This window comes from Egretta garzetta, unplaced genomic scaffold, assembly GCF_000687185.1.
Source record: "Egretta garzetta isolate BGI_Z169 unplaced genomic scaffold, ASM68718v1 scaffold245, whole genome shotgun sequence".
Classification (NCBI taxonomy): domain Eukaryota; kingdom Metazoa; phylum Chordata; class Aves; order Pelecaniformes; family Ardeidae; genus Egretta; species Egretta garzetta.
This window is the reverse complement of record NW_009259721.1, coordinates 1,469,937-1,481,260: the sequence shown is the minus strand read 5'-3', so window position 1 is coordinate 1,481,260 and position 11,324 is coordinate 1,469,937. Positions and strand designations below refer to the sequence as shown.

General features: G+C 46.3%; 1 protein-coding gene across 1 annotated transcript; it reads left to right on the top strand.

Annotated features, from left to right (window-relative positions):
• The first annotated feature begins 2,006 nt into the window (after positions 1–2,006).
• On the top strand, positions 2,007–6,743 carry GUCA1B (guanylate cyclase activator 1B). Its single transcript, XM_009639401.2, has 4 exons — positions 2,007–2,210; positions 4,329–4,478; positions 5,879–5,993; positions 6,616–6,743. The coding sequence occupies exons 1-4, from the start codon at positions 2,007–2,009 to the stop codon at positions 6,741–6,743; spliced, it is 597 nt and encodes a 198-aa protein (XP_009637696.1).
• Positions 6,744–11,324: the final 4,581 nt, after the last annotated feature.

Below are 11,324 nucleotides of genomic sequence, written 5' to 3'. Positions count from 1 at the left end.
CCTGGTACGCGTCACGGAGCATGGGGAGATGGAGACTGCAACAGAGCCATTTTGTAAATGCCACAGTGACCCTGGCTGCCAAAGGCTGCTTTCTAGCAGTTCTAGGGGCAAGCGCCAGGGGACAGATCCAGTGTAACTTTATTTGGTGAGCTGGACCTCAAGCTGCTCTGCAACAGGCACGTTATCTTAGGGTTCGGGGCTGAAGCATTTGCAGAAGGAAGGGTTGAGTTCATTAATCCTGTTGCATTCTTCTAGGCACAAAGGCAGGCAAACTGGAGTCCTCTGCATTATTAGATAAAAATATCTCATTGAAAGAGAGCAGTCTTAACCTTTCTGGCAACTCCTCTGGTGCTTCCCATCCAGCCCCATGCTTTGGCTGTTCTATCTATAGGCTCATCTTGCTTAACGATGCTGAAGTGAAACCATACATTGCCTGGGCACCCTTATGTACAGAAGTGCAAAGTTATGCTACGCTGCTGCCAATCTGTGTGTGTGTATATATATGCACACACATAATGCCACCAGTGGGTTACTTACAGGTGTGAGTAGATTCAGAGCAAGCTCTGTTCTTGCAGTAGAGCATCAATTCCCATACTGGTCTCAGTATTAAGTTTAATACTTATTCTTGACCAGTATTTTTCAATGTCAAAAATTATTCTTTCTAAATCAATGAAAAAAAAAAAAAATGTTCCAAAAACTGAACAGCATAAATCCTTCTGGGCCTTGCTATTATTATAATGAGGAGTCTGGCATTGCCTATTAATACCACTCCAATCCTCTTAAAGGAAGAATTCTATCTGGATGTCAGGCTGGCTCAGACATGTTTATAGCTACAGGTCATTTCTTTCCAGCTGACACAGATAATGGCTGGATTCAGAACACCTGGTATGATGTGGATAAAAGCTGGTGACTCCAGGAAGGCAAGGAAAGAAGGGTGGATTGCTTATAGAGAGTGAGGTTTGCTCTGGGGTGGCTTGAGGGCTGCGAGCTCTCTGCTCCCAGGTGCTGGTGAGCTGTTGTGGAACAGAAGGAGGCTGGGGTAGAGCTGCAGGTTGTATTGGTAATAAAAGTAGGGAGCAGTGTTCAGTGGTAAGGGTAAGCAGGAGAAGTATTTCAATGGAAAAGGGGGAAGGGGAATAAGAAGAGCAAGGAGAACTCAATGCTTTAAAAACCAGAAAAATAGGATGTTGAAATCTTCCTGTTATTCTTAACTGAGGGCTTTGAGAATGAATTGTCAAAATGAGAGACATATGTTCCAGTGTATCAATGTACACTTATTAATTCTCTCAGGCTTTTTTTGTAAAGCCTAGACCAGGTATTCAATTAACTTTATGCATTAGCAGGTTTTCTTATGTGAGTGGTGTTTGCTGTGTGTGCTGATTTTGCCTGGATTTGTGCTCTGTAGTCGTTGTTTGGTAACATGCCCCGTTTCACTAAAACCTTGAGTATCCCCCCAGCAGTAGCGTATGCTACCATTGAAAAACTCATGTTAGGGGAGTTCATTTCTAATGCCTTTTTTTCCTAGAAAAATGGCTGTAAAGTGAGTGGTGTTGCAAAGGGAACCTCATTTGACATGAAGGCATTAATGCACAGAAGGACCCTGAGCCTCTGGAGCCTGCTCCTAAATAGGACACAGCTTGGGACATCTGAAGGTCTCTGTGACTCATAGGTGGGAATCTCCTAATGATCTTAGTTATTTTTATATGTGCCTGATGCCACACATCATACTGCCCTAACGCAGACAAACAACTCTGCGATTGCCAAGTGAGCACACAGAGCTGTGGCGGTGAGAACCATAGGGGAGGAAGAGGAGGAAGAAAGTAAAACACAACCAGAAGGTGAAATAGAAAGCCACAACACTAACGTCAAATAAAGGCACTGGGCAGTGAGAAGAAAAAGAACAAAGAAAAAGCAACTGAAGGCAATAAAAGGACAATACAAGCAAAGGACTTCAGCATGATTTTCCTTTGGTTCCTTCTTCTTTTAGTCTTGCTTTACGGAGCAAAATGGGACAGCAGTTCACCAATGCTGAAGGGGAGCAAGCAGAGATTGATGTTGCTGAGTTGCAGGAATGGTATAAGAAATTTGTGGTTGAATGTCCCAGTGGGACCCTCTTCATGCACGAATTCAAGCGGTTCTTTGGCGTCCAGGATAACCGTGAAGCAGCGGAGTATATTGAAAACATGTTCAGAGCTTTTGATAAGAACGGGGTAAGTGGTGAGGAATTTTTACAATTGCTTGTCTAATAATTCCCACCTCTTCCTTCTGTAATTTGGAGGTGTTTTGGTGCCATTCCCACCCTTGTTACTGTGCTTCATGAGACCAAGGCAAGGGTGGTGGACCTGCTAGGGCAGAAGGAGCATGGGCTGCACTGCTCTGTAATGGGCTGGTATGGATTTATCCTCTCATAAATCTGTACACAAACTAAGGGCAGAATGTCCCCTTAAAGGACTAAGGATGGATTAAAAGGTTGAAATTTAGGCAGTTGCATTTTGAGACAGTATTGTTGAGAGGTCCTCAAATAGCCAGGATTGCTACATGAATAAAAAAATTTATCTATTATGGTAAGAGGGGCAATTATAGTAAAGCCTTCCTTGGGCTTGCTATCTATTGGGGAAGTGGATATGTACAGTATGGCCAGGTGGCATGGAACAAAATATTTATTTTAGCTGCTCAGAAGCTCAGGAATGCTGAGAAATTCAGACATTCTGGTTTTGATTCCCTTTGCTGTATTTGTCATCAGACACCTGGGAAAAGTGGGCTTTCTGGTTTAGTAGCAGTTCACACATACCCATGTATTGGTGCAGAAGACAGCGTAAGACTAGCCTGCAATATTTAGGTAGCCAAAGGAAATGTAAGACGGTTGCCTTTCTCATCTTGAAATAGGAAAGCAATGCTTGCCAAATGGCTCGGGTATTTCTACTGAAGCTCTTGATCATATTCAAAGTGTGGGGTTGTTTGTTGCTCTCTATCAATTTAGGAAAAGGGGAGACAAGCCTGTCATCTCTCGGATATCCCAATTTCCCTTCAGCTTCCTTTGAGACCAGTGGCAAAATCACCTTGAGGTGGCAAAGAGAGTCAGCTTGTGAGAAAGGATGAAAAAAGCCATGGAGAATGTGGGCAGGTCAGACTTGTCTCAGAATTTGAAGTTGTCAAAACCCAAATTCCTGCAAAAAAAAAAAAAAAAGAAGGTCCAGGTCCAAATTCTGTTACAAAAGCTGTGCAGAAAGGGTTGTAGAGCAAAGTGTGCAGAACAGGTGAAGTTCCGCTCCTAATTCACAGGAGTTTTTCTAATAAGACTGAAAATCTGTTTTTCAGGAATGTTGGTCATTGCATACATTAAGAATGCTAAATTAGGCCTAGATTCATGTGTTTGCTTAAATATGCCCATGGTATATAATCAGTTGGGCAGGACCTCAAGGATTATTAGTAACATGGTAAGAAAATAAAAACAATTCCTCAATTGTCTTTTTGTGCTTGCTCACCTTCCAAGCCCAGGAGTTGCCATTTTTGCTCACAGTTGCTGCAGAGCGTGCGGGAGGAGATGCGTAGCCCAGACCTTTTGGGGGGGTTTTGCTGCCTGGAGGGGAGGACTGTGAGGACATGTGGGGCCCCAGCTTTGCTCTGGGGGTGGTGTTGATCTGCTGGAGGCTGCCCAGGGAGCCCTGCATCCCTGCCCTGTCTCTGAAGTTTTTTGGAGGATGAACACCTGATGTAAATCCTTTATTGTGGGTGTTTGTGCTGCCTCCTCCTGAATGCTGCCATTTTTGGTGTCTGTAGTCCTCAGATGAATCAAGATCAAACAAGGGGGAAGGGGGGAAGAAAGGGGTAATGGTTGGGTGTTGGTCTCACGGGTGAAGCAGCTGAGACTGAGAATGGCAATTCCTTCCCAAAAAGTCAATGACTCCTGCACTGCTCCTCATCTGCCTCGCCATCCTCTGCGTAATCTGTGTTGTCCTGGAGTATTTAAATTCCTCATTTCTGGAGTCCTGGCAGGTGTGTGTCGTCCCCCCCCCTTATTGCACTGCAGGAAAACTGCTTTGCTCTCCACCAGCACTCTGTGGGAACTTGTCCTTGGTGCAGAGGGGCATGGCTGTGCTTACTGATGGTCCTGGACTGGCACAAGTCTTCTATAAAGTGGAAAATAAATAGCTATAAATAGTCCCATGGACTGTTTTTATATTTATATAAATATAAATTATTTAATTTTATATAAATAAATAGTCCCATGGACTGGCTTCTTGGAAGTTTTTATCTAGGTTTTGTAAGCAGTTTTCTATCAGCTATACCCAGCTAAGTGCCATTTGGCTGCTTTTCTGTTTCTACAGGACAATACCATTGATTTTCTGGAATATGTAGCTGCCTTGAATCTTGTTTTACGAGGAAAACTGGAACACAAGCTGAGGTGGACATTCAAAGTATATGACAAGGATGGGAATGGCTGCATAGATAAACCTGAGCTGCTGGAAATTGTTGAGGTAAGTAGGCATTGCCTCATTGCTTATTTAAGCAATCGCAGTTCTTTGGCAATGTAATGATGTATATGGTTTTTGTGATAATCAGGTTTCAGGGCAGCTGTGGGCAGTGATGAAGTGAAAATGCCTGACCTTGGTGGAAGGGTCATGAGTTCACTGGTTTGGTGGAGCCTGGTGGGGTGGCTGAGGGATCAGCTGAACCCACCATGGGCAGTTGGGTCCAGAGATGCAGTGTCTGGATGCTGCTGTGGAGTTCCTCTAGCTCTGCTCTGCCTTCCCTTTCACCCTTCTTACACCAAGATTCATTGCACTGGCCAGTGGAAGAGGGTTTCACCCCATGCCCCTGACAGGAGCCAAGTTTCCTGCCTGGGTAGCTGGTGAGAATACACTTGAGAGGCACAAATTAGTACAAAAATCCCTTTTGTAATTATTCCTTTCTGGGTTTCTGTTATGTTCTGCACTTCGTTTTAATTAGTGACTCTGTGGAGGTGTGAGAGGAGGCATGGGGCTCAGCAGACACAGGGTATCTGGGTTTGTTCTTTAGGTAAGCATCCTGGTGACCGGGCTGGAGTCCCCCCTGCCCCATGGGTGCTGCTACCCTTGCACAGCAGTACTTGTGGGGCTTCATGGTTATCAGACACTTTAAGATCTTGGCTGAAATGCAATTACCAAGAAAACATCAAAAGCTGAACCTATGGAAAGCAGGTCCTTTTGGCTGGAAAGTGTGACCAGGTTGTTACCTGCTGCTGGGGTGAGAGCACCTGAGGAGCTTGTCTGGGGCAGGCTCAACTGGAGCTTTGAGGTCAGCCAGGAATTGGCTGGAGCTGTGTTAGGCCCTTGCTAATCCTCTCTCTGGGCAGACTCCAGACAAAACCCTTCAGCCTAAGGAGTAAAGTTAATAATGAGCAGGTGGTTGTCATGGGTGGAATAGATAAAATCTGCCCCTTTCCAGTGACAAAGTGGAACAGAAACTATGGGTCAAAATATGTGCTAATACAGGTTTGATCTTGCAGCTTGGGCACAAGTTCCCTGGGAGAGAGGGCTGGGTGAGTCCAGATGTGCCTGGCCTCAGATGTTAGAAAAAAAAATCATACTCAAGTCATATGATTTTCCCATCTGTGAAGCTCTTGCCTTGTTCTTTGCAAAGGAACCCTGAGGTCTGACCAATATGTGTAAGGAAAATAGGAGGGCAGCAGCTTCAAAGAGCAAACGAAGTAATCTGCAGTGTCTGTGAGCGTGAGGTCGGAGGCTTCATTAAAGGTCTGAGGATGCTGAGTGCCAGATCTCTCTAGAAAGGTTAAAACCACAGCCTTTGTAAAAGACCTTTACGCTGTTGGGAAGATAATGGAGTTCACTGCTTTTCATTTTCCAGTCCTTCTCCTAATCTGTGAACTCCTTTTCAGTCTATCTACAAGCTGAAGAAAGTGTGTCGGTCGGAGGTGGAGGAGAGGACTCCATTGCTCACGCCGGAGGAGGTTGTGGACAGGATATTTCAGTTAGTGGATGAGAATGGGGATGGTAAGTGATCGATGGCTCAGATTGCTTTCATGCGTAATGGGAAGCAATCTGTGCTGGGCAGGCTAGCTTTAATTGCGTCTATCAAGAAATCACTTAGGACTATTGCGTGACTCATATGAGACACATTGGGTTTGGTTCTGGTCTGTTTGTTAGAATCGAGAGTAACTTGGTGCAGCAGGAAGAAATAATTGTAATTATTATTTTAATGTAAAATACAGAGGGGTCACTATTCTGCCTGGATTTTGATGCTGCACAGAGAGTGTCCTCAATAAAAGAAGAGCCCCCAGTAGCCAGAGTGCAGGTCCTGGTCCCAGCACAAATAGCCTGGGTAGAGGCAGTGGCTCCAGTCAAACTGGAGCTTGCAGGATGGGCCTTGCCACCCTCCTGGAGGAGCATGTGTAAGCTAATGCCATGTCTCACGTTAGCGATGTGCCAGGGTGGGTGTGAATGCAGTGGGTTACAGCGTGGTGGTTTGCCTTTCAGCCAGCTGGCCTAAGCTACACGGGGCGATGAAGTACAGCTTTTGTCTTATTAGTGTAATTTCTGATGGGTTTTGCTTCCTGCCTTCCTCTTATCTGTCATGTTTTGTCTCCCCATCTTGTCTTCCCCATCTCATATGCAGGGCAGTTGTCTCTTGACGAGTTCATTGATGGGGCCAGGAAAGACAAGTGGGTGATGAAGATGTTGCAAATGGATGTAAACCCTGGGGGATGGATCTCTGAGCAGAGGAGGAAGAGTGCTTTGTTCTGAGAAAATTCAGTTTTGATACAGCTGAAAATGTGATGCTGACTACAGCTGTGGCTCTCTTGCTCCAGGGTGACAGTGGCTTTACTTTTTAATACAATCTCAGCATCCAGATGAAAACTTCAGTGGTTTAAGAAGCCGTATCTCAATCTAAAACCTGTGTGCTGCATACTGTTGGTACCCAGAGACTATTTTTGGCCTGTGATTAAGTCTTTCTGTGTACACAATACTGTGTCTGCCAGCTCTGGTTTTTGGTTATACCCCAAGGAACAAACTTCTCGTGGCTTTTTGCAGCAGATCTTGGGCAGCGTTTTAGTCTGATGGCAGATGGGATCGGGAAGCGAGAAATCCTGATGTGGTGGTGCCGACTCCAGTGTGGACTGGTGTTTGCATCCTTCATGCCTGCGGAGATACAAACACACCACACCAAAAGTGATGACAAAAGAGGTGCTGTGGCAGGCTTTATACAGCCAGGGTGCCTGTACGTGTATTTGTAGACTATCTACTACTGCTAATGTAAAATTATGAACACCAACATCTTGCTATCAAAAATGAGAATTGGATTCCAAGCAGTAGCCAAGACAGTCCGCAGAGCTGAGGAAAGCAGAATGTGTGGGCTGGACAGGCGGAGCAGTAACTGCATCTCCCTCCCATACACCTGAGTCTGCGCCTTCTACCTGTTCAGAGACCTGGGCTTCGGTGGGGCTGGAAAAATGCTATTTCCAAGCACTGAGCAGCAATAGAAGTTGTACCTCTTCTTGGCAGCTGTGTTTAGAGGACAGATTTACACAGGCATGATTCTGCTCCTTTTGAGCCCCCTTTCTTACCGAATCACCACTCCAGAACAGCTTTTCCTGCCCCGGGCAGACTGAGCTCAGGGAGCTCCAGGACTTTTGCTGCACTGGGAGAAGTTTTGCATGGAGGGAGAGAGAGGGGAAGAGCAGAGTTCTCCCTCTCTGCAATGAGAGGATTAGGGCTGCTGTATCAGCAGGACCACAGGATGGAACAAGTGACAGAAAATCTGGGTGAGCTACTGGAGTCCAGTGGTTTTACACTGGACTTAATTTAGCCACAGACTATTGACACAAAATTTGCACAGTTGTAGGCTGAGCTCTGCTATTCTAACCCATATTCTTACATATATACACGTATGTGGAAAGAATTTGGGTTGAATCAGTATTTTTACCTTTATTGGATTTATTTATTGGCTTATTTGTGAGAAAAACTTGCCCAGGAAAATAACATGAGTTTTTGTCTTCTCATTTTTCCCATGGGATCAGTGGGCCAAGTTGCATCCATGAAAAATCTGCAATCCCTTTTTTGTGGCCTTTAATTATGACTGTGGTATCTTTCATTAGTTGATTAGTTTGCTGGTTTGTGGTCTTGTCAGTTTAGCCAATGTTTAAATTCAGGAACATGAAGTATTTGGGATAAGATGCAGTCAGTGCTTCAGCTCAAATCCATACACATTTCCACTTCTAAAGAGCCTTTCCAAGAGTTTTCTGTACATACCCCCCCGCTTGTGTTGTGCTGGCTTACCAGAGCAGATGAGACTCAGTTTGTGTGGCTGTTTAAAGCTCATTCAAGTCAATAGTTCATCAGCCAAAGATCAGAAAGAAAAAAATCTTACTTCTGACTTGAGGGCCTGGAAGGAAAGATGGACTTTACTGATTTTTCCAACTTGTGGGCAAATGCTTTCATGGGAGGATACAAAGCTCTAATTCCTGAAACTTCAGTGTCTCAACCAACACAACACACTCTGCTTCTTGTGCAATTTTTAAGTGGATGTATACTTGCAATAGTTGTGTACTGTGGTTTTACTCCAATGCTTTAAGCTTTCTGTTCCCCTGCTCAGGCGCTGAGGGAGCTGCGGGGTGGCCCCAGACCAGCAGTCCTCCGCTGGGGTGGTAGAGGGCAACCTAACACTGAGCACTCACACTGGTATTGGTAGAGATCTTGTAACGGGTGAATTTAATAAAGAATTATTTATTAATTCTCTTTTATAGTCTCTTTTTCACTTGGAAGAAGGTGAAGATCTTGTTCCTGGTATCAATCATGTAATCTTTTGTCAAGAAATCACAAGGTGCTTTAGTCTTAGTCCTATTTTTAAATCCATAGGTATAAGTGCTTTAATCTCCCAAACTGAATTCAACATTCGCATCGAGCTGTTTATGTCAGACATCTTGCTTAATCTGTTTTTCCAGACTTACAGCCCAGCTAGAATTGGATTTGACTGATCGGATTTCTTTTTAGTCTAAATTGGGAAACAGGATGGCTTGGAAAAGGCAAATGCTGTGTGATTTTTCTGAGCTGCTGCTGCTGTCTGCTCTGGTGTTTGATGCCTCTGAAGTTGGGTAGGATGGAAGGTGGGATAACTGTGTTGGGAAGCTGAAGGGGAGGGAGGGAGGTGGGAGAGGCACCAGGGAATGGGAGCCAAAGGAGGTGTCGCATCCTAAAATGCTCTAGAATGTGCATTCCCAGGGAAGGCACTGAGCCCCACAAATAACAAGGCTGAGGAGGAAAGGGGGTAATTAACCTAACTCTGTGCTTACCATGCTCTTTATTTGTCTGTACACCCCATGTTCTGAGAGGGGAGCTTCACCCACGGGTAGCTGGGGTTTGGTGGCTGCCCAGAGGAAAGGTTTGTGTCTGGGTCATGCCCAAAGCATTCCCCTGGCAAATGTCATGCTGAAAAACAGGGTGGCCATGCCAGGCCTTACACAGCCCGGTGCTGGTGGCTATAGGGACTTTCTCTGGTCTCACCATGCTTGGGCATTTTGTCACAGCGCCTGTGCTCAGCTCTGGCAGTAAGGGAAAACCTTTCTTTCCTCTTCCTTTTCTCCAGAGGAAAGTGTACCTCAGAAGTTTAGAAAGTATCTCAAACCTATTACCCTTGAAGACCCTGTATTTAAGGTAACTAGTGCTATTTGGGGATCTGATGCGTGATACAGGAGCACCGGAGCTGTGCTGTAGGGCATTGTCACAGCGCCTGTGCTCAGCTCTGGCAGTAAGGGAAAACCTTTCTTTCCTCTTCCTTTTCTCCAGAGGAAAGTGTACCTCAGAAGTTTAGAAAGTATCTCAAACCTATTACCCTTGAAGACCCTGTATTTAAGGTAACTAGTGCTATTTGGGGATCTGATGCATGATACAGGAGCACCGGAGCTGTGCTGTAGGGCTGCTGCATCCCCTGGGGATAAGGGACCTTCAGAAGCATCTGGCTGAGAACCTGTTTTGTTTCATTTCTTTGCCTTTTAGGCTTCACACCCTAACACATGGGGATGCAAAAGGAGATGATATTGCAATGTGCCATCATCCTTTCTTTGCCTTTTAGGCTTCACACCCTAACACACGGGGATGCAAAAGGAGATATTGCAATTTGCCATCATCTGGTCCTGAGCTCATCATCTTGCTTCTCTTTGATTTTGCTCTCTAGGAGCCCCTTGGCTTGCTTCCCAGTGGGTTCCTGGGATTCCCGAGTGCTGCTCCTCTGCAGACCGAGGTGGCTTCACCCCTAGGGACCTACTGGGTGCTGGGGGGCAGTGGGCCTGATGGGAGTGGGACAGCCCAGGCTCCCCGGGGCGAGTGGCACTGGCTGTGGCGGGGGGCAGTGGGATGGGTGCTTTTGCAGAGTCCCCAGCTGGGCTCCCCCCCGCTGCGGAAGGTGGAGGAAAGGATGAAGGGGGCTGCTCAGCATCCTCCCTCCAAAGCTGGGCTGGGAAAGGTGCTGAGCAGCCTGGCTGCTGGGTGAGCTCTGCTTGCAGCAGGGTGCAGGTACAGACCCCATCTAAGATCCCTCCTAACCTCAAACAGTCCTTGGATCCACAATTTCTGCATCCCTCAAAAGGCCAATGTGCACTGCAGCTTTTATGGTGTTTTGGCACCTACGCCCCCCAAGATAAACAGCGTGGTGCTGCCGAAATTCCCTCACTGGGTGGTTTTAGCGTAGCTGCAGCTCTTTTTCACCAGCCTGGCTCCGGGGACTTGTCCCCAGTCACCGCAAGGCTGGGACCTGACCCTGGACCTGCTGCGCAGCCTTGCAGGCCCATCGCCCCTCTGATGGCAGCTCCCAAAAAAAGGGGAAAAAAAGCCTGTGCTGCCTCTCATTCACCAGCGATATTGTCACGAGAGCGAGCAATGCATCCGTGGCTGGCACCTGAACAGCCGCCGCTATTTGGAAATAAATTAATTATACATGAGTTAGGGCAAAGAGAGTCACAATATTAGTTTTTAATTATTTTTAATTTGCTTTCTTAGAGGCTGAAAAAACACCCTTTGGAGAGAGATGCTGAGGTTTGAGAGGTGCTTTCGGCCAGCTGGCAATTCTGAGGCAGCCCTTTTAGATCATCTTTGCCTTTATAAATAGAAATTGGGCTTCTCAGGGCTGCTTCTCACGGCTTCGTGGGCACGCAGAGCAGAGAGAGGCACGGGCAGGACTGCAAGCGCCTGGGTGGAGGGAGCGTGCACAGAAAGCCCACGCTGGACTCGGCTCCCTCCTCGCTGCTCTTGCACAGCCGACGGGCAGTACGTTTTGTGCAGGGAGGTTAATTCGGCTGCGAGGAGGAGCGTCACCCATATCGACCGATACGG

Excerpts from the sequence above, each read along its gene's own strand:
- GUCA1B (XM_009639401.2), top strand. The coding sequence starts at position 2,007 with ATGGGACAGCAGTTCACCAATGCTGAAGGGGAGCAAGCAGAGATTGAT. Across the intron at positions 2,211-4,328 it reads GAGCTTTTGATAAGAACGGG|GACAATACCATTGATTTTCT; the intron begins GTAAGTGGTGAG and ends CTGTTTCTACAG. Across the intron at positions 5,994-6,615 it reads AGTGGATGAGAATGGGGATG|GGCAGTTGTCTCTTGACGAG; the intron begins GTAAGTGATCGA and ends TCTCATATGCAG.